At 39.7% G+C, this 23223-nt stretch overlaps 1 protein-coding gene across 6 annotated transcripts in view; it reads right to left on the bottom strand.

Annotated features, from left to right (window-relative positions):
• AHCYL2 (adenosylhomocysteinase like 2) overlaps window positions 1-18865 on the bottom strand; it is a 166801-nt gene extending 147936 nt beyond the window's left edge. For 2 of the 6 annotated variants that reach the window (XM_032304132.1, XM_032304139.1), the window contains exon 1: window positions 18402-18864. In XM_032304132.1, the coding sequence (XP_032160023.1) occupies window positions 18402-18854 (453 nt within the window). In that variant the 5' untranslated portion in view covers window positions 18855-18864. Of the gene's footprint in view, window positions 1-18401 lie in introns of all 6 variants that reach the window. The other 4 variants (XM_032304136.1, XM_032304135.1, XM_032304133.1 and 1 more) reach the window with 3 other exon arrangements.
• Between the last annotated feature and the right edge of the window lie 4358 nt (window positions 18866-23223).

Genomic DNA, 23223 nt, shown 5'->3' on the forward strand with positions numbered 1-23223 from the left:
ATATTTATACCTAAGTCATGATAAAGATTTAGAATGAAAACTGTAACATTTCTATTTGCATCTCTCTGTATGTTTTATGTATGCGTGTGTATATATATGAATATGTTAAATATACATGTTATTTTTCTAACTCCAGATGCTATTAGCAAACTAATTTATAAAATCCTTTAAAGCAGTTCTAGTAAAGTTGGCCTAAAGATAAACAAGTGCTTATATAAATTAAGTATTCCTAAAATTCTCGGAAGTACAGAAACTAATCTAAATGTTCTCTACAAGTTCATGTGATACAGACTAATCTTTGATAAAAAAAGGCCAGTTTAAAATTTTGGTTCTATGTTCATTGATTATAACTCTCAACAGCAATTAAATGGGAATTCTCCCCAAAATAACCACAGATTTGACACAGTCCTTATCAAAACCTTGGCAAGGTTTTCTGTAAAAATTGACAAGTTTATCCTAAAATTTGTATGGAAATTTAAAGGGCCTAAGGTAGTCAAAATAATTCCAAAAAAGAACAACAAAATAGGAGCATTCATATTATCCAATTCCAATACTTACTCTAAAGCTACAGTAATCAAGAAGAGTACAGTATTTACATCATGATAAACAAGCAGACCATTGGAACAGAATATAGTGCCCAGAAATAAACCCATACATCTACAGACAAATGACAGTCAACAATAGTGTTAAGCCAATTCAATAGCCAAAGGAGAGTCTTCAGAAAAAGGTGCTGGGACAACCAGTTATCTATATAAAGGAAAAAAGATGAGGTCCATTTATCTTACCCCACACCAAAAAAAAAAAAAAAAAAAAAAAAAAAAATTGACTCACAGTGGATCACAGACCTAAATATAAAATCTGAAACTATAAAACTGCTAGAAGAACTCATAGGAGAGCACTTTTGTGCACGTGAATTCACACCAAAAGCATCATCTATTTAAAAGGTAATAAACTGGACTTTATCAAAATTAAAACCATTAGCTCTTCAAAACCCATCATTAGGAAAATGAAAAGACAGGCCACAGATAAAGAGAAGATATTTGCAAATATATGGGGCTTGTATTTAGGATATAGAAAAAATTCCTACAACTTAAGAAGAAAACAGCCCAACTTAAAGATGGACAAATGCTCTGAATAGACAATTCACCAAAGATACACAAAAGGCTAATAAACATAAGATGCTCAACATCACCAGTCATGGAGAAATGTAAACTAAAACCATAATAATATAGCACTACATAACCACTAAAATGGTTATAATAATAATAGGAAAAAAAAAATGCCAAATGTTGGCAAGAGTGTAAAGAAACTGAAATACTCATATATTGCTAGTATAATGTAATGTTATACGATCACTTCAGAAAAGTTCACCATTTTCTTTTCTTTTCTTTTTTTAAGATTTTATTTATTTATTTGACAGACAGACATCACAAGTAGGCAGAGAGGCAGGCAGAGAGAGAGGGGGAAGCAGGCTCCCTGCTGAGCAGAGAGCCTGATGCGGGGCTTGATGCCAGGACCCTGAGATCATGACCTGAGCTGAAGGCAGAGGCCTTAACTCACTGAGCCACCCAGGCTCAGTGGTTTAAACTTTTTTTTTTTTTTTTTTTTAATCTGACAGAGATCACAAGTAGGCAGAGAGGCAAGCAGAGAGAGAGGAGGAAGCAGGCTCCCTGCAGAGCAGAGAGCCCGATGTGGGGCTCGATCCCAGGACCCTGGGATCATGACCTGAGCCGAAGGCAGAGGCTTAACCCACTGAGCCACCCAGGTGCCCCTGGTTTAACCTTTTTAAAAAAGTTAAACATAAACTTAATACATGACCCATCAATTCCACTTCTAGATATCTGTCCAAGAGAAATTAAAACTTATGTCCACACAAAGACTTATCCATGACTGTTCAGGGCAGCATTATTCAAAATAGCCAAAAGCTGGAAATAATCTAAAAAAAATCTATCAACTAGTAAAGTGATAAATAAAATGTTGTATATCTATACAATGGAATGCCATTTGACAGTAAAAAGGAAAAACTACCAGTATGTGAATGAACCTCAAAAATATTACCTTATGTGAAAAAGCCAGAGACACAAGAGACAGTATATTGTATGATTCACTTCCAGAAAAGGCAAATGTATAAAGAAAGCAAATCAGTAAATACCTGGGACAGAAAGTGGGAGCAGAGATTTACTGCAAATGGGCAATAGGGGTTTCTGGGAGAAAGAGAACTGTTCCCAAAGTAGATTGTGGTGTGATTTTAAAACTCTACCCATTTCATATTCATTAGGATGGTTATTATGATAAAGAAACAAGCAAGTGTTATTGAGGATATAGAAAAATTAGAATGCTTGTACACTTTTAGTAATAATATAAAATGAGGGGCGCCTGCCTGGGTGGCTCAATCAGTTGAGTGGCAAGTTCTTGATTTTGGCTCACGTCATGATCTCAGGATCCTGGAATCAAGCCCTGGATCAAGTTCCATGCTCAGCAGGGAGTCTGTTTGAGGATTCTCTCTCTCTCTCTCTCTCTCTCTCTCCCTCTATCCCCCATTCACATGCTTTCTCTAGAATAAATAAATCTTTTTTTAAAAATATGTATATATATAAAATGATGGGGGTGCCTGGCTGGCTCAATCAGAAGAATATGCAGCTCTTGATCTTGTGGTTTTGAGTTCAAGCCCTATGTTGGGTGCAGAGATTACTTAAATAAATAAACTTTATATATATATTACATATACATATATGTAATATATATACATATATGTAATATATATATAATGATACAGCTGCTATGGAAAACAGTATAGCAGTTCCTCAGAAAATGAGAAATAGAATTGAAAGCAGCAGACTCAAACAGATATTTGTATACTCATGTTTTTATAACAGCATTATATACTACAGACAAAAGCAGTAAACAACCCAAGCGTTCATCAACAGATGTGTGGAGGAAAAAAATGCGGTAAATACATACACTGAAATATTATTCAACTTAAAAAAAAATCCTGACACATGCTACAACCTGGATGGACTTTGCTAGGTGAAATTAGCCAGATGCAAAAGGACAAATACTAATTCCAATTGTATGAGGTACCTAGAGTAGTCAAATTCGGAGAAAAAAAAGTAGAATGGCAGTTGCTAGGGGCTGGGGGGTAGAGGGAAATAAAGAGTTATTGTTTAAAAGGTATGAAGTTTCAATTTAGGAAGATAAAAAAATTCTAGAAATGGTACTGGTGATAGTTCCACAACAATGTGAATATACTTAATGCTGTTAAATTATATACTTTCAAATGGTAAATTTTTTTTAAAGACTTTATTTATTTATTTGACATGGAGAAAGAGATCACAAATAGGCAGAGAGGCAGGCAGAGAGAGGAAGGGAAGCAGGCTCCCTGCTGAGCAGAGAGCCCAATGAGGGCTTGTTCCCAGGACCCTGGAATCATGACGTGAGCCGAAGGCAGAGGCTTAACCCCCTGAGCCACCCAGGCGCCCCGTAAATTTTATGTTTCATATGTATTTTTTACTATATTGAAAAACACTCTGCAAATGTATTAACAATCATTGAACTGTAATTTACGATAGGTATATTTTATCCTATGTAAATTTTACCCAATAAAGCTGTTAAAAATTTAAAAATACATTCGGAAGAATTTACCCAAGCAAATATTTATTATAGAGGTCTAGAATTAAAGAAAAAAAAAAAAAGTGTGGTATTGGTAAAGAAAGCAACAAAGAATACAATGAAACATAATACAGAACCCAGAAAGAGAATGGAGGATAGAGAAGACGTGACAAGAAGTGGCATTACGTATCAGGATAGGGAAAAGTTTCTAAAATAATAATCAAGGGGCGCCTGGGTGGCTCAGTGGGTTAAAGCCTCTGCCTTCGGCTCAGGTCGTGATCTCAGGGTCCTGGGATTGAGCCCTGCATCGGGCTCTCTGCTCCGCAGGGAGCCTGCTTCCCCCTCTCTCTCTGCCTGCCTCTCTGCCTACTTGTGATCTTTGTCTGTCAAATAAATAAATAAATAATCTTAAAAAAAAAACAAAGAATCAAAAAGGACAAACTATATGGAGGAAAAAATAGATCAATTTTATATTACATATTTTAACTTCTATATAAGTCATAGTAAGTACAAAAGACAAGCCACAGACCAGAGGATATCTGCAACACAAATATCTGATAAAGGATTAGAACAAATATATTAATAAAGAACTCTTAAAAATCAAGAAGAAAACCAGTGAGATCACAATAGAAAAAATGGTAAAAACACTAATATAGACATTTTATTTAAGATTTTATTTATTGGGGCACCTGGGTGGCTCAGTGGGTTAAGCCTCTGCCTTCGGCTCAGGTCATGATCCCAGGGTCCTGGGATCGAGCCCCACATCGGGCTTTCTGCTCTGCAGGGAGCCTGCTTCCTCCTCTCTCTCTGCCTGCCTCTCTGCCTACTTGTGATCTCTGTCAGATAAATAAAGAAAAAATCTTTAAAAAAAAAAAAGAAAAAAGATTTTATTTATTTATTTGAGAGACAGCAAGAGAGAGCACCAGTGGGCTGGGAAAGGATGGGCGAGGGAAGGGAGAAGCAAGCTCCCTGCTGAGCAGGAAGCATGACCTAGGGGATGCAGGGCTCTATCTCATGACCCCAGGATCATTACATGAGCCAAAGGCAGATGCTTAACGGACTGAGCCACCCAGGAATCCCCTTAGACATTTTACAGATAAGGAAATCCAAAAGGACTACAAACATACTAAAAGATGCTCGGTCTCACTAATACCCAAGGAAATGCAAATTAAAACAGAGAACCATTTCACATACCACCAGACTGACAAAAATTAAATATCTAATAATACCACATATTATTAAGGATTCAGAAAACAAGTGTTAATAAAACCACTCTAGAAAGCAATTTGGGAATATCTGGTAAAGTTGGTATACCTTAAGCAATTTTGCTCATGGGATATACACTAGAGAAACTATCATATACATGATAAGGAAACATAATTTAAAGATGTTCACTCCAGCTCGAAAAAAAAGGAGGAAACATTAATAGGGAATGGGTAAGAGGTGTAATTTTAGTCTTTTTACCTCTTGGGTCATTCATAGTATAGGTTTACATAAGACATGTGATGAAACTTAAGGATGACTCAGGGGAGTAATTTAGTTGTAAGTTGAAAGATTTTTAAGCTGTTCTGATTTTGGCTGAGGATGGCACATTGATTGTTGTTTGATTAAGAGATCACTGGTATCAACAAAGCCAGAGTTTTTAGTTCCTTGGGCAGCATTTTGTGAGAAGTATCTTGTTAGGGAAAAGGAGTCACACAATGAAGCACTACATAATAGTTAACACAACTCAACTAGAAAATCTACATTTATCAGACCTTAAAACTCAAAGTTGAGTGAAAAAAGTAGGCTGCATAACAGTATCTGCTCTGTAGTACCACTTATGTTAAGTTTATAAACACACAAAACAATGTTATATATTGTTTATCAATATACAATTGATATTGGTAATATATAGCAAAGGTGTTAAAACATGAAGGGGAATAACAAACCACAAAGTTTGGACAGCAGTTAACGTCTATGATGGAGGGAGAGAAAAGAAAATAGGGAATAAATAGAGAAGGCATACAAAAGGCTCCTCAATTTTATATACAATGTTTTAGGTCTTTAAAAGCATCTACAGAAAATTTTGCAAAATGCCAGCATTTGTTAAATTGGGCAGCGTGTACAATTTTCTCAGTACTCTTCCATATGCTTGAAAAAAATTTTAACAGGCTTTTGGTCAAATGAAAACATATACATGTACCAGACAGCAAGAGAAAAATATTTATCTTTTTGGAACCTACATTTGTAAAACTCTTCTAGCAACGTCTCTCTGGTGCCTAACACCCTTAGTGTGATAAAAACTTTCCACTTTTTAGGCATAAACATGCTACACGTGTCAGAGTCTCCTTTTCCCTAACAAGATACTTCTCACAAAATGCTGCCCAAGGAACTAAAAACTCTGGCTTTGTTGATACCAGTGATCTCTTAATCAAACAACAATCAATGTGCCATCCTCAGCCAAAATCAGAACAGCTTAAAAATCTTTCAACTTACAACTAAATTACTCCCCTGAGTCATCCTTAAGTTTCATCACATGTCTTATGTAAACCTATACTATGAATGACCCAAGAGGTAAAAAGACTAAAATTACACCTCTTTCTAGTTTTAACATAATTTTCCCTCTCTGCCCTACATTCTTCAGTCCCACACACCCACAGAGGACTCAGTATGAGCCCTCCACGTAAGTGCAGTATTTCTGGATCTTCCAATCCTGGGAAGATTTATGTGACTCAGCGACGAGAATTGTGTTCATTAGTACCAAGGGGAACTGAACATGGAACTCTGCTTAACCAGCGATCTAGAATGCAAGCTCCTGAGAGAAAATAAGAGAAGAATGACTTTTCCATCCAAGCACGATGAGTATATCAAACTGAAAATGATGTCCAGGAACAAGCAGTTCCAGAAACAGGAATTCAAATAAAACTGGCTTTGTGATATTCACTTTTTTTTTTTTTTTTTTAATTCACTGTTCTGTAGACCCAGTGGCAGTCAGTCTGTTTTTCCTTCACTTTCTGGCTCAGTTAAAAGTACCTTAAAGAGTATACTTGCCCCTTCTCCTCAAAAATATGGAAAAAACTACTCAAGTCTTATGAAAATCTGAGTTGTCAGCATTACTTGTTGGGTGTCTGTGTGTGTATGTGTGTCTGTTGGGGGGTGGCCTCCAGGGTTTATGTGATCTGTGTGGGATATCTCTGTGGGTACCTGTAGGGAACTCTACGTATGAGGTCTCTCTATAGGTGTGGATATGGGTCTATGTGTGCGAAGGGTTTGGGTAGAGGGGTTTTGGAGGCTTCGGTTTTATGTGAAGGATCTGTGTATGTCTATCTTTGTGTATCTGTGCCTGTCTGTGGTTCTATGTCTCTAGCAAGTATTTTTTTTTTTAAGATTTTATTTAATTATTTGACAGAGATCACAAGTAGGCAGAGAGGCAGGGAGAGAGAGGGGAGGAAGCAGGCTCCCTGCTGAGCAGAGAGCCTGATATGGGGCTTCATCCCAGGACTCTGGGATCATGACCTGAGCCAGAGGCAGAGACTTTAACCCACTGAGCCACCCAGATGCCCCTCTAGCAAGTATTTTATTTTATTTTTTTAAATATTTTATTTATTTATCTGAAAAGAGAGAGACACACACAGCAAGAGAGGGAATACAAGCAGGAGTGGGAGAGGGAGAAGCGGGCTTTCCACCAAGCAGGGAACCCAATGTGGGGCTGGATCCAGGACCCTGGGATCATGACCTGAGCAGAAGACAGACACTTAACGACTGAGCTACCCAGACACCCTATTACAAGTATTTTAATAAGCTTTAGTATACATTTCTATCCTTCCAAAAAAAACCCTGAAAGGATTTTCTTGCCTCTCTACAGTGAGGTTTCATGTGACAAGCATGAATAAGACCAACTGCTAAGCCAGTATTACTCAACAATGGGCTAAAAAAAAACTAAGGTTCTGTTGGGTTTACATCAGTACAGACCCAGAGTTGCCCGAGATTGTACATTCCTAACAAGTTCCTAGGGGATGCCAATTCTTCTGGTCATGGACCAGTTTCAACAGCAAGGATATAAAGGATTCCAGACTTAATAAACTGTCCCTAACTATACTTCCCATGTACATCTTCCACAGTATCCTCTGACTGACATATGTATCAGATCAGCTTGAGTGTTCTACATCTGACCACAAGTTAGAAGTTACCATTTTGTTTTGTATACAAATTTGTGAGTTTTGTTTGAATGAACCAGCCCTAAGAGGTGAACAACCTCTAAGTGTACTAAAAGTGTGAATTTTAGAACATGTAAAGTTGGAACATGGAAATTTCATAAAGGTTCTGCTATACTGTGAAACCTCTTGAGTAGGCAACCAACAACTTCTCCTGAGGTGATAGACCTCAATGTCAGTACTGACCTCTCCAAACTGCAACAATTACTGCTTCCAGTGTTGCTTGTATCAAACCAGATTGTATTTCTTTATTTTCATATCTGCATTCCCTACTGTCTCCTTGAGAACAAGAATGGTATTTCACTGATTTAATAGTCCTATCACTCAGCAGTGTTTAGCACACAGTACATAAAAGGTCTTTGCACAAAAGAAGTTCATAACACATTAGCGAGATTATTAGAGAAGTATCCAGAAATAGTAAAGTTGCTTCCCTATTTCTTTTTTTTTTTTTTTTTTTTTAGATTTTATTTATTTATTTATTTATTTATTTGACACAGAGAGAGAGAGAACAAGCAGGCAAAGCAGCAGGCAAAGGGAAAGGGAGAAGCAGGCTCTCCACTGAGCAGGGAGCCCAATGCGGGACTCAATCCCAGGACAGATCCTAGGATCATGACCTGAGCGGAAGGCAGCTGCTTAACTGACTGAGCCACCCAGGCACCCCATTTGTTCCCTATTTCTATAATATAGTCCAGCAAAGGCCTTAAAAAGAAAATAGCATCAGACCCATCATCTTTTCTCCCTTACAGAAACAATAGATATTAATGTAGTAAAAATTCCTATTCCATTTCTGTCTCCCGAAAGCAGAGTCACCCATGACTAGATTCCATGTCAAGCTTTATCCAATAATTTTACTGAAGAAGACACCTTATTTACCTGTGAGGAAAAGAAGTAAGAAGTCTTTCTTCAACCTTAAAGGAGGTAATATTAACTTTGAAAGGTAGAAGCAAAAAAAGAAAGAAAAAAAAATGTAATGTAGATGCACATAATTGTGGAATCAGGGCAAAATTTTTTCTTCCTACAGTCTCATTATATGTACTCAATTCCTGGCAATGCCTTATAAAAAATAAGGTGTCATTTTGAAAAAGAACCACACATTTCTCCAACTTAGTATAATTGCAGAAGGTAAGTTCCTCTGTAGACCACTGCAGAATAGAATGTATATCTGAGATATCACTGAGGCTCCAATTTCTATCAAAACATAAATTTAGATCCACTAAACAATAATAAACATTTATAATTATGTTTGCTTATACGCAATAAATAAAATTTGCTACAATAGCAATTACTTTTACGAATAACTCATTATAAGCACTTAGTACAGCCAGGAACGCAATTTTTTAGTGTCATTCTTGAGTTAAATAGTCTTTAATCAAAAGTTACATCTATATGTCCAACTAAAGGCAACGAAATAAAAACAGTGGAGAAGTTAAAGAAAAAGAAATAGAAAACAAACCTGAAAAAGTAAAATATTAAATTTTATTTGGGGACAAATAGAACTATCTTATATCACAAATAGTCCCTATCTTACATTATGAACAAAAATGAACTCCAGTCTATTCCAGATGGGCTGAGGACCAAGATGTAATAAACACATCCATAAAAACAGTTGAAGAAAATATTAAACAATTTGTTTATAAACCTGGGGTAGAAAAGGCCATTCTAAGACACAAAATGTTTAAGCCCTGAAGAAAAATATTTCACAATCTGACTACATAAAAACTTTTAAAATTATAAACAAAGTGACAAGTCAGTAAGAAATAAAATAGAAAAAAATCTACAGAAGAGTAAAGAATTCCTACAAGCTGACATTGAAAACAGAAGTCAGTAGGAAGGCAGAGATCATCTATTTTGTTCACTGCTATATCCCTAGCATTAATAAATACTGTTAAGTAAGAAAAAACACTAGTAAAAAAACAGTAACAATTTTCCTCATAAAAGACATAACAATATCCTGTGGTTGGTAAAGGTGTGGTGAAAGGGTTGTCTTGTTTATAGTTAGTTAATATGTAAAACGGTACTACATTTTTGAAGGCAACAAGACACGCATAAAGTTTAAAATATGGATTATTGGGGAAAGGGGGTGGTGGGATGGGTGAGCCTGGTGGCGGTATTAAGGAGGGTACGTCTTGCATGGAGCACTGGGGGTGGTGCATAAACAACGAATCTTGGAATACTGAAAAAATAAAATATAAAAATAATAATAATAAAATAGAGTAAAATATGGATTATCTTTCAACTCCAGAATTTTGCTTTTAGGTATCTACCCTAGAAAAACACTTACTATACAGGTACACACACACACACACACACATACACGAATATAGGTATTTACAACAGCACTATTAAAGAAAAAAAATCAAGTTAAATATGCATCAACAGAAGAGTGATTTAATAAACAACAATGGTATGGACTTTGGAAATTAATTCAGTCAAAAAGACTAAGGTAGGGGTGCTTGGGTGGCTCAGTGGGTTAAGCCTCTGCTTTCAGCCACATCTGGCTCTCTGCTAGGCAGGGAGCCTACTTCCCCCTCTCTCTCTGCCTGCTTCTCTGCCTACTTGTGATCTCTCTCTGTCAAATAAATAAATAAAATCTTTAAAAAAATAAAAAAAGACTAAGATCTATATATATTGATATGGAAAGAGCTCCAAGTGGCGGGGGGGACCTGCAAATATATAGTATACTTTTATTTATAGGCAAGTTATTATAAAACTACAAATTTCTCTATGTGCAAATAAGAATGTAAAGTTGGGACGCCTGGGTGGCTCAGTTGGTTAAGCAACTGCCTTTGGCTCAGGTCATGATCCCAGCGTCCTGGGATCAAGTCCCACATCGGGCTCCTTGCTCGGCAGGGAGCCTGCTTCTCCCTTTGCCTCTGCCTGCCATTCTGTCTGCCTGTGCTCGCTCTCTCCCCCTCTCTCTCTCTGATAAATAAATAAAATATTTAAAAAAAAAAAAAAAAAGAATGTAAAGTTAAAAAAAAAAATCATGAAAGATTAATTGATGGGTAGCAGAAGTACCTGTGGAGAGGGCAATGAGACTGGCTGAGGACCAAGGAAGGACTTCTGCCTTATTAAGCAAAATTATTTTATAAGAAAATATTCAGGCATGACTTGTGCAATTAAAAAAAATTTTTTAAAGGAAAGAAAATTATAATGTAAACACCATTTAACTGATACGAAGAAAACAAGAACATATTTTAGGGATTAGACAAAAATACCATTTTGGACACATTAATTTTGAAGTCCAACTGCAAGCAGGCAGTTGGGCACACATAAGATTGGCATTTGGAAGAGGTGCCTTAGCTAAACAAATAATCTGGGGAGCTGTTGGGATGTAGATGACACTTTAAGGCATAGGAATGGTATAGATGACTTAGGGAGAAAACGCAATGGAAGAGCAGACAGCTCAGGATCAAGGAGAAAGAGCCAACAAAGGAGACTGAGAAGGAGCGGCCAGAAAAATAGGAAAACTAATAAAGAGCTGTGTCATGGAAGCAAAAGAGGAAAATGTCTAGATGAGAAGTTGGTATCAAATGCTACCAAGGTCTTGATGAGGTCTGAAAAAACAGACTGCTATGTTTCCCAAACTGATGGGACATTAGCAATGTTAGCAAGAGGATTTTATTCTGGCCAGAGCATTAAGGTGGGAGTGAGTTAAAGAGCTTGTGGAAAGAAGAAAATGTACATAGTGTGTGCTGAAAACTCCTTTAATAAGCTTAGCTATGAAAGGGAGTAGAAAGTTAGGACAGAAGCAGAAGGAAGATATAGGGGTTAGAGGATGGGGTTTTCAAAATGGGAGAGATTAAATCGAGTTGGAATACTGTAGGAACAGCTTTAGCAGAAAGAGGAAATAATCAAAAGAAGAAGTTCTTTAAGACAGAAGAATGTGATTAGAGCACCTGTAGAGAGATAGGCCCCTGACAGGTGCGAAGGAGAAAAAGACGAGCCCTAGATGCAGGTAGGTTTGTCGATTTGGGAGGTATAGAGATGAAGAATTCCCTTTTGGTGGCTCCTGTTTTAATACTAAAGTATAAGGTACACCACTGGTTTAAAAAGAACACGTGAGAGGGCGCCTGGGTGGCTCAGTGGGTTAAGCCGCTGCCTTCGGCTCAGGTCATGATCTCAGGGTCCTGGGATCGAGTCCCGCATCGGGCTCTCTGCTCAGCAGGGAGCCTGCTTCCTCCTCTCTCTCTCTGACTCTCTGCCTACTTGTAATCTCTCTCTGTCAAATAAATAAATAAAAAAAAAAAAAAAAAAAAAAAAAGAACACGTGAGAGATGAGAAATCGAGACAGTATGAAACAGTCATTTGCAGTGGGTAAGAAAGTGAACTTACTAGAGAAATGAATAATACTGTTAGGCGATGCTGATTATGCACATGAGGTTGACAATTATGAATTCAGTGACATCATTCTGCCTGGTTTTCTGATTTTCTCTAGCAACTCTCAGCTCCATCGTTCAGCTCTCAGGGTGGAGAACATGCTTCAGGGCCACAGAGCTAAAAAACAGCACCCAAAATCATACACAGAATGGGGTTGGCAAAGACATGATCACTAATGTTAAACAGGAGACGCTGAGGCTTGGGTTACACCATCACAGTTCTGAATACCAGGTGTCACACTAACGATTCCTCCACTGTTGCCCCTGTAACTTGATCTTGCTGCTAGAGGCTGATGCTACTTGGGGGTTTACTGATAATGGAGGGGGAAGTTGGAGAGGACTTGGTGAAAAGATCTGGGAGAACTCGATCAGCTAAGAGGAAGAGGAGAGTGGTAAGGGAGTGAGTATTAGAAGATAATGGATAACTGGACGTCAGATAGTAAATAAGGTAAACAGAGATGTGAGGGATGGTGGTTTGGGCCTTCTCCCTGAGGACTGTAGATTCTGAAATCCAAAATGTTGCAGAGTGGTCTTCGCAGCAGCCTAGGTGCAGGAGCTTAAGCAGATTTCACATGGGAATCTGGTCAGAGAAGGAAGGGCTGGCAGTGTGGCAAAGCCTCCCACCGTTGCTATGGGCAATGTTTCATCTCACTAACCCCAAAGGCATCACAGACTGGCAAAGCCTCAAGCAAGTTAATTATTCTCTTTGAGCCTATATTTTCTCATCTGTAAAATAAAGAGAATAATATTTATCTGATAAAGTTGTTATAAGGATTAAATGAGAAAAGATAGCTCTCTGGCAGAGAGTAAGCATTCAGTAAATGGCAGCCAGAAGTGAAGAGTCATAACTGAAGCCAAGAGAAGAGTGTCCAGGAAAAGGTAGTAACAGTACTAAAGCTGTTAGAGTGATCCACAGGGTACACATAGCTCTGCAGGAGATAAGCTTATAGGGAAGATGAAGTCAGTTTTAGCCTCAGGTTACTCAACTCTCAATGACAGCTCTGCAGTATTCAGAAAGGCTCTAAGGAAAAGCCTAATTTATGGTCAACCAGCTCTAGAACTTCTCTACCCTACCTTAATACAGGTTCTGAGCTTAGAAAAACCAGGTGCCCCAAACCAATATATTTCTACTGATAGAACCTTTAAGAATAGGAAATCACTAGCTTATTAATGCTGTACAAGTGTCTAGTGTCCAAGAAGAAAATGGCTAACTGAATTGTTGCAGGATATAGCTGGGGAACAGGGGACTAAAAATAATAGATATAATGTCTTAAGTTATTTAATTTAATCAAAATACTTTTAGGCTCAGAAGTGTAACAAAAGAAATTTCAGTCTACCACTTTTTCCTCTTCCTCTGTTTTGCTCGAACTCGCAGGCCACAGGTCATTCAGACTATAAAAAGCTCCTACAAATTCCATAGAAACCTGATCAAGCTTACTTAACCTTTTATTGGGTAAATGGAATTTCAGCTCCTCTAACTGTGCATACCACCTGAACATGATGGCAGAGTGATGAATCAGGGCAACTGTCAGGACTGTTCTCCCACCCGCCTCAGTTGTACTTCCCTCAATTATTTTAACAAAGGCTACCATGAGAGAAACCGCTTATTCTTTATAAACTCAACTCGACAAGGAGCCTAAATAAAATTTTCAATAAATCTTTTTTTCCCCTTTCATTGCGGGATAGAGAAACTTTTCCTGTAATTAAAAAAAAAAAATTCTCATTCTCCCTTCTTCACGAATTATCCATTTCTTCAATTAACTGGACAAGACATCAAATATACAACTGCAACTTCAGCTCTGACCAACATCCCAAAACACCTCCTAATGTTCAGTCTTTCCCAGGTCTGAGGAGAAAAGAAGTCACAAATTATACTAATCCAAATTATGGGCTACTTTCCCAGAAAAGTCATAAATGTTCAAATATATGGTTAAGACCATTAAACAAGCTCAATGAATAAAAAGAAACTGCCACTGCCTGTTAGTGAAATAACAAAAACATCCACAAAAAGTATACAAATTAGCTAAGATTTTAAAAATTCAGTCTGAGCTTTGCAACAGGGAAATGAAACTTCAAATGAAAAGCAAGAGAGTCTGGGCTCTGGAGTCAAACAGATCAGAGTTCTGTTAGCTCCATCACATTACTGAATGTGTAACCTAAGGCAAATTCCTTAATTCTGAAACTCTTGTTTCCTCAATAAAACAAAGAGAACACTACCTATCTGAGAGCTCTTACAAGGATTAAGTAAAATAGTGCATGCAAGGCTCTAACACAGTGCCTGGTATATAGCCGGAATACATAACAACGAACTACTCCTAATTTTCAAAAGGCTTAATCAGAGACTCATTCATAAAGAAAGCAGGACTTAACAGGAAAAAAATTGTTAGTTGGACAGAGCAGAAGAGCACATTCTTAGGTCCTTCAGATTTATTTATAACTTTAAAAATAAGAATACATTTAAAAAAATAAGGATAAATTTATCAGACTGTCAGTAAATTGATGTAGAAATGCATCATTGATCTTGGAACACTTTTTTATATATAAGATACTCTTCTTCCTTATAATTTTACAATTTTTTTTCCCTGTCCTATTTCTAGAACTCTGACTCAGACCCTCTTCACTTTGGTTTTGGAGCAACCTAAACCTTAGGCCAGACAAGCATACCTTAGAGTTCAATAAGTATTCTGAAAGATTTCTGAGCAAAGACCAGAATCCTGCATCTAAAATTTTAGAAAGAATCAGTGTGGTGTAATAAAAAAGACATGGGCTTTGGAAATAGGTAAAGGTTTAAAACAGATTTGAGTCCTATCTCTGCAACTTACTAGATATACAACCTTGGGCAAGGCACTTTATCTCTCAGGACCTCATATTTTATCTGTAACAAGGAGATAATGCCACCTGTATCTCAATGTGTTACTGTCAAAATTAGAAAAATGCATATAATAATTCCTGGAATAGAAAAGGCCAATGAATGGTAAATCATATTCAGATCAATCTGCCAACTGTCTTACTGAACATTTTGTAAGGCTGTACTTTCCTAACTGGCAAAAGGAGTCATACTGTTCCCACATTCCCATGCCTATAACCAAAAGGTTCCATTTTAGTAATCTATAATTAACCAAATCAAGAGCTTAAAGAATTCAGGGCAAGAAAGAACTAACATGGCTCAACTCATTCTCTGCTGACAGAAACAAATCCAATGTAAAGTGGATACGTTTGCCAAAAAAAAAAAAAAAAAAAGTCTGCTTGAACATGATCGTTACCAATACTGATGTAAGCACAAACCTGCAGTTCTTGGGCTTGCAGCCTTACTGTCAGAAAGTTTGAACTCTCCTGAAATAAATCCTCGCATGCCTTGTTTTCCTTGCTGTGCTATGACACTCTTACTAACCCATTTTTAAGAACACTGGAAAGAATCTTCTCAACTAGTACTACTGCCTTCACTTGGAATTTATCTTTCCATTTCACAAATCACTGCTTACAGAGATTTTTGGTTGGGTTCACTTGATAAGGGCTTATGAAGAAAAACATTAATACAAATTTATGATAGCCAGCATGACAAGATCTGGTCCCCATAGCACCACAAGTTACAAGATGGAGGCAGGAGCCAAAGATAAGATGTGACTAAGTAACCTGCAAACCATATGTTCATTCTTATTAACTACTGCTCTTGGGAATTCTGGCTCTTATAAAAAGTTTATTTCCCTTGTGTGGCTAAGCAGAGTAACAGAAGAAAACTGATGACAAATACATGAATAGTGCAAGGGAAACCATCAACATAAAATGTAACTTAAGATAAATAAGCTTGTATGTGACAGTTAAAGCAGTAGTTACCAATTACACAGCCAAAGGCAGCTATTTCAAGCCCCAGTTCTCCCAGTCCCTCCCTACAGTAAAAGCAGAAGGGTGCCGCGGTCATAATGATTATTTAAATAAACAATCTAAGAATCAACAAAGACTCAACAAATCAAAATGTCACACTGCAGTCCCTTAGTGAGGTGACTTTCAACCGGGGGAAAGAAGGGCAGTCTCTTGCACTTATTTTAATTGAGTCAATTCAATACCAAGAAAGTTAAAGATTCTGTCCCCAAAATGGAGCTCAGCAATGCCTTTAGTTGTGTCATACAGCTGTATCTTTGCCCAGATCTTCAACTGTTTAACTTCAGCAAAAGTTGTTTTCTGGTTGCAATTAACATTGTAAGGCAAGCTCAGCCCTGTCTTCCATAGCCTTGAGGCTGCTGAGTAAATCTAGAATCATGGAATCTACATTCTGATGTTGGATAAACAGGAAGAAGGTGGTTCTTGACAAGGAAAATGGTCAAGAAGCACATCTAGATTTAAGAAAAAACAGACTGATATGCTGGCCTGTGATTTTTTTAACTTCTTTGTATAGAATCTATTGAATAGGGCGTACCTTTCAGGAGAGGTCACAAGGGCATGCACTTAAATCATGATGGGAGGACAAATAAAAGAAAATCATTCTTAATAATAATAGCTACCATCCCTTAAGCCCCTAGCATATGTGCCAAGTTCAATGCTAAAGCCCTTTACAAATATTTCTAATCCTCAATCATTATTAATACCCTCATTTCATACAAACAGAAATTAAGACTCAAAGAACTTAGAAATAGCTAGTTAGTGAAGATACGAGTATTGAGACCCAGGTCTGCCTGACTGTAAATCCCATGCCCTAAAAGTAATTTGTTAAACTCTATTATCCTCAAGAGATCTAATCAAATTATAGATTTTACATGAAAAGATCCCTAATCACAGGAAAAAGATTAGGCCAAACTTATAAAGCAACTCAACCAGTCAGAAATGTTTCAGGTTTCAGGACACATATCTAGGTACTACCAGCCCCTAGGACCTGTGCTGCCTCCTACAACTCCCCCCACACACACCCCCCACCCTCCCCCCACCCTACAGGAGTTTCATACTGCAAATGACATGGACACTGTCCTAAAGCAGAATTAAACAAATTCCTTTAGTCTTGCATCTGACATCATCTATCTCCTACATCTAGGGAATTAGAATGAAAGGGTTATGTCCTTTACACCTTAATCATGAGACTATTACAACAAAAGTTAGGCTGAACCCAGAGTTCCAATTCAGCTGGGTCTTACACAGTGAAACCATCCGAGACTTCACATCACTTTACTGCTGTTCTGACAAAGCAATTAAAAACCATATGCAACAATTTAAAAAAACATAAATCACTGTGTTCATATTATGTCTTGGAAATTAAGAGCCATAAATCCCTCTTTTTACGATCCATCTTTGTCTTCTCCAACATTTGCCCCCTTTTTCCTGTGCTGATTTAGCTGTGAGAGGAGAGACACACCACGGATGGCCAACTGTAAGGGTAATACTGGAGTATCACACATCTAGACTCACTTCTTGGTGTTCTCAGACTATACTGGCTCTTCAGAGCTGTGTCTGGAAGGAGCTGAAGAATGAGACAGCCTCACAATGACTGCCTTTCCCCAAAGTAGAAGCGTTTCTTCCTAACACTTCCAGATCATAATAAAGGAACCAATGAAACAATCATTCTCTCCGCACACAGTCTAATAATCCTGGTGGCCAAGCAGAGGGGGCGAATCTCGGAAGAGAAAAGAGTGAAAGAGACTCTCTCCATTCAGAGAAGATGCAAGGATACTGCAGCATCTGGAACGAAGGGCACAGCATCAGTACTGCTCTACGGAAGCGGTTGGCCACAGAAAGGCAGAAAGTCATCCTCTGTACAGAAACCAGGCGACAGGATTTCAATGCGAGGTTAACTACTGCTTACTCGTTCTCTAAATAGAAAAGATGTGTCCACCCTTATTGCTGGGTGAACTCTCAGAAACCGTAAGGTTTGTCTATACCATCGGGGTCTTCTCCCTGAATAGTCTGGAATATAACACATGGGAGTGTGCTGCGTGCGGGGGCGAAGGATAGTATTAGGTGCCTCCCCTCCCCTGCCTATTCCAAGTAGTAGCGGAGAGCGCTACCTCCATGTTACTCATCGCGAAGTACGGCCGTGCCACCGGGAGTCTTCGTTCCCCAGCACCGGGCGCAGGTGAGGGGATCTGTGAGAGCGCGGATCTGAGGGGAAAGGGGCTCTCTCGGCAAGTACGATCGGAAGAGAGGGCGTGGAGGGTGGTGCTGCCATGCCGCGAGGATCTGCGGTTCCCCTCCCTCCTCCCTCTCTCCGCGAGAGGCAGCCCGGCCCCAATACCTTCTTGACTGTGCGCGGCGCCTCGGTGACGGTGCCGTCGGGGCTAACCAGGGCCTCGCCGCCGTCGCGGTGCCTCTGGTGCTGGTGATGAGGGTCGCTCCGCTTCATGGCCGACGCCTGAGGCACTTTCCCGGCGGCAGGGCTGAGAGCGGCGGCGGGCCCCGAGCCCGGGCCGGGGGCCGGGGGCCGCTCCGCGGCGGGAGCTGGAGCCTCAGGGTCCCCGCCGCCTGCCGGGGGGGCCATGGCACTCACAGCCGCGGTGCTCAGTCCCAGTTGCGGCTCCGCCTCAGAGGGGCTCAGGTCCTTCAGCTCCACCTCAGGCACCTTCGCGGCAGCCGCTGCTGACACGACCTGCACCGACATCACCGCCTCTACTGCAACCGCCGGCTCAGACTCCAGCTCCGGCTCCCGCTCGGCCCCGCCTCCCGCCTCCCTTCCCCTTCCCTCCCCCATTCCCCCACTCCTCCCCTCCATCGCCTCCGCTCCCACCCCCTTCCTCCGCCCGCCCGCCGGCCAGCCAGCCCCGGCCTCTCCCGCCCCACCCCGCCCGGCCCCGCCCCGCCCCGGCCTGGCCAGGCTCGGCTCGCGCGCGAGGCGCCACGGAACCTGTAGTGCGCTTGCTCCGGGCAGCACGCGGCCAGAAGACTGTGGGACCTCAGCCCCCGACCTACACTGCGAGCCGGCGGGGGCGGGGCCCGTGATGTCTCCTGGGAGCCGTAGTCCCAGTGGCCCTGCTTCTGGCTAGTGGGATTCTGTAAGAGAGATGGAGCTCTAGCACCCGCGACTAACGGAATGGAAAGGAGTGAGATTACATGACACGACGTAGAGGATGGGGAAGAAAGTCTCCTCAGGAGTTGCGGCTTCCGGGAAAGGAAAGCCAGGAACCCTAGGGTTGGAAAGGTGGTCGGGGAGAGGAATGACTCCCTACCCTGACAGCCAAGAATTTCCTCCGTCGGTGAGCGTCTGTGATCACGTGACCCGGCATTTAAAGGAAAAGCGGAGGCGTCACGTGGAGAGAGTGCGGGCCCAAGGCTTAAAGAAGCTTGACTTTTCCATTTCTTTGAAGTCGGGACCCCAACACACCTTTCCGAATTTTAGTGGCTGTGTTTGTATAAGGAATAAAAATAGGACCTTACCTGCTGTGGCAAATCCTGGCGCGTTTTGAGTTTGGAAGTTTCAAATCAGCCTAAAAAAGAAGTTAGGTATCGCCAGGTCCAAATTTCCAAAACTGAGGAATAATACATAGCCTTAAGCAAGGCCAAATCTGATCTATTAATTCTGCTGGGAAAATAATATAAAATTCGGATAAATACATAAGCAGAGAGGCATTAACTACAAAATGAACAGAGAGTTCCTTAAGTGATGAGATTTGAGATGACTTTTTACTTTGTAGTTTTACGGGGTTTTTTCGAGGTTTTAGATAGTTTATTGATGTCAAAGTAGGTTTGGCAGATAAAACTTTTGTTTTATTTTAAAAGCTATAAGCACAAAGACGTGTAGCGGTTTTATTTTCAGTAACAAAAAGGTTTTGAAACTACTTTAATGGCCAGCAATAGGGATGGTTACAACCTTGAAAATTAAGTCTGCCAGGAACTTTTTTTAATGATGGAGGGAAATAAATGCTTATGATTAGATAATATTTTAAAAAGCCGATACAAAATTTCACATTCCATAAGATTTTACTCTGTAAATAATATTTGAAAAAAATACGCTGGGGCCTGGATGGCTCCATCTCAGTTAAGTATCTGTCATCTGCTTAGGTCATTCCCAGGGTCCTGGGGTCTCACTCCCTGCTCAGCAAGGAGTCTGCTTCTCTTTTTCCCTCTGACACTATACCCTCTCTGGTGCTTGCTCTCTCTCATTCTCTCTCAAATAAATAAATCCTGATAAAAAGAAAAAAAACCATAAATGCAATTGACTGACAGATTATGGGTTAGGTTATTTATTCTCTATTCTCAGGGAAACTGAGGCAAAGGGAAATCTTACCAGTGTATGGTTGTTCAGAGAGTAGGCAGTAGCTCTGACAATCCCAAAAGACCTCTGGGCATCTAGCCTTTAGAGTAACTTAAATTTTCCCTGGCAAAGAGAGGCAGAAATCATCTGCCTTGATCTCCTACTTCCCTGTGCTTCAGCTGTCATGGGAAATCTGTTCATTTGTGGAGTTGTTTTACCCTGAATGGAGTCTTTTGTATCCTCGTCTTCGAATTTATGCCTAACACTATGCGTTGGAAGACATGTGAGCATTGCCATTTCCACAAAGCCCACAAGTCCACCAGACCCAAGGGCTTCTTAAGGTTTCTTTTCACACTGTGGCTTTCAGAATTTCCTTCCTGTTATAAAGAAACAGCTCAGAGCTTCATCCTCCAGCTGTCGGAGCAGAGATTAGCAGCTCTATAACTGATTTCTTTCTTCCCCCTAAGACACAAGGGACCTGTGGTACAACCACCTGGCATGTGTTGGAGCTCATAGACAGCAGCTGCCTACCTGGACTGCCACTAGAATTGATTACTGAAGGGAGGCATTAATTCCTCAGTGGGATGTGGTTACAAAACCTAAGGAGTTGGAACGCTGGAGAGAAACTCATATTCATCCTTTATTTATCCAAGCACCCTCCTATAGTCAGGACCAAACACGAGGGCACACTCCTCGGCCATTCCCAACTCAATCCTACACACCTGCTGCTCCTGCTGTCTTTGTTACTGAGGGACACCAGGCACAGCTGAAGATGGAAATGCCATGCTGGATACAGGATGCTTAAGCACAAGTTTATGAAAGATTTATTTGTTAGTTTGTTTTTCCAAGTTCAAAAGATACAAGAGTATTTTATGAAAAGTAAATCATCTTCAGTTCCTCTCCTTGCAGGCAACCAGTTAAGTTTCATCTGCATCTTTCTGGAAATATTCTATATGTTTATGTATGTATTCTCCTTCTCACAAATAGTAGCCAGGAGCCTTGCTGCTTTCACTGAACAATGGAGATCACAAACCCAGGGCATTATGTATAATTGGAAGGGTCCTCTAATCCTCATATTGTAAAAATGAGATGAATAATTGAAGTTAAAATGATTTACTTAGAGTCCTTTCAAATTTAAAAGCAGATTCAGGAGCAGAAGTCAAAGTTCTATGTACTGCAAGATCACCTAACCAATAAGAAGTATTGGAATGGGGAGTCACTGAGTACATGTGGTCCATGACTTCCCACTGGGTATGGAGGGTCTTGTGTTTCTATATGTCACTCTCCTTCCTCTGGATCTTAAAGCTTCACCCAAATGTCCAGCCAATGCTCCTCCAGAATTTCTTCTGTGTTTACAAGCTGCTTGTTCAGATAGTCATCCACAGATCCCAGGTAGCCTTTGTACTCCATTTCTGATTTAGGTTTCATCATACTGCCTTTCCCGTTGTTGTTGTTGCAAAGGTTTTATTTATTTATTTGAGAAAGAGAGTACCAGCAGGGGAAATGGAAGAGGGAGAAGCAGGCTCCCTGGTAATCAGGGTGCCCGATGTGGGGCTCGTTCCCAGGACCCCAAGATCAAGACCTGAGCCGCCAGCTGTCACTTAACCGAAGCCACGCAGGCACCCCTGCCCTTCCTGTTAATCCATTCAGGAAAGGTTTGGGATTAAGGGACCAACTCACTGCAACTACAAGCAAATGGTGTAGGCCACTCACTGCCAACTGAGCTCTCATCTGGCCTTCGTGGCTGGAGTAGCCACTGCCGGCACTTTATGAAATATTTAGATTATAGTACTTCCCTACTTGGCTTATTCAGCTGCCACACATTGACAAGCAGGAATGTATATTCCACGTGGGAAATTGGACGAACTTCTGAGGTATCTGACCAACCCAAGAGCGAAAACTTTAATGTAATCAACATTGAGAGTTCTCAGTGTTAAGTATGAGCAGATAGGCAGTCCTCAGATATATGAAGAAAACCTTTAATACAAAGACAGAGACCAACATAACAAAGGATTAAAAAAAAAAAACTTAGAGGAAACAGAGATTATGCATCAAGAAGAAATCAAGACAAAAAAAATTAATATCCTCAGAGACTTAAGATATTATATTTGTGAAAGAATATGTAATTTTAAGAAGTGAACAGTCAGAAAACAAACATGAGACTTTTAAAATGAAAACATGTAGCAGACATTTTTTTAAAACTCAATAAATAAAAAGAGAAAGAAATCAAAACCAGGAAAGATGCATTTTCTCTTTGCTCAGATTGTTGGAAAATGGTGGCTTGTTTCATGCTTTTAAAATTTGTGTCTACTGCATGTTTTAACATGATAGGTGGAATGCATTGTGTAGCTATAGTTTTCTGGAAAAGTTGGTCTTTTAGGAATTGTTTTTCAGATCTTCAGTAAGTTTTTTCCTTTAAATTACCAAAAAAGGAAGAAGAAGAAGAGGCTTCTGGCTGGCTCAGTCAGAAGAGTATGTAACTCTTGATCTCAGGGTCATGAGTTCGAGCCTCACATTGAGTATACAGATTACTCAAAAACAAACAAATAAAATGAATTAGAGAACCAGTCCAAGAAGTCCAACATCTGAATAATAAGAGTGCTAAAATGAGGTAACAAAGAAAATGGGGTGTGTGTGTGTGGAGGGGGGTGTGAATCAAAGACATAATTTTTAAATTTCCCAAACCTGAAAGATGAGAATTTCCACAATGAAAGGGGTCATTAGGTACCCAGCCTGACAGATTAAAATAGGCCCACATTAATATACATCATTGAAAATTTTCAAAATTCTGGGGACAAAGAGACAATCCTTTAAATATCTGGAGTGGGTCAAGGAATAAAAAAAATTTTACAAAAGCTCAAGAGTCAGA

The sequence above is a fragment of the Mustela erminea genome, chromosome 11 (assembly GCF_009829155.1).
Source record: "Mustela erminea isolate mMusErm1 chromosome 11, mMusErm1.Pri, whole genome shotgun sequence".
Taxonomy (NCBI): Eukaryota; Metazoa; Chordata; class Mammalia; order Carnivora; family Mustelidae; genus Mustela; species Mustela erminea.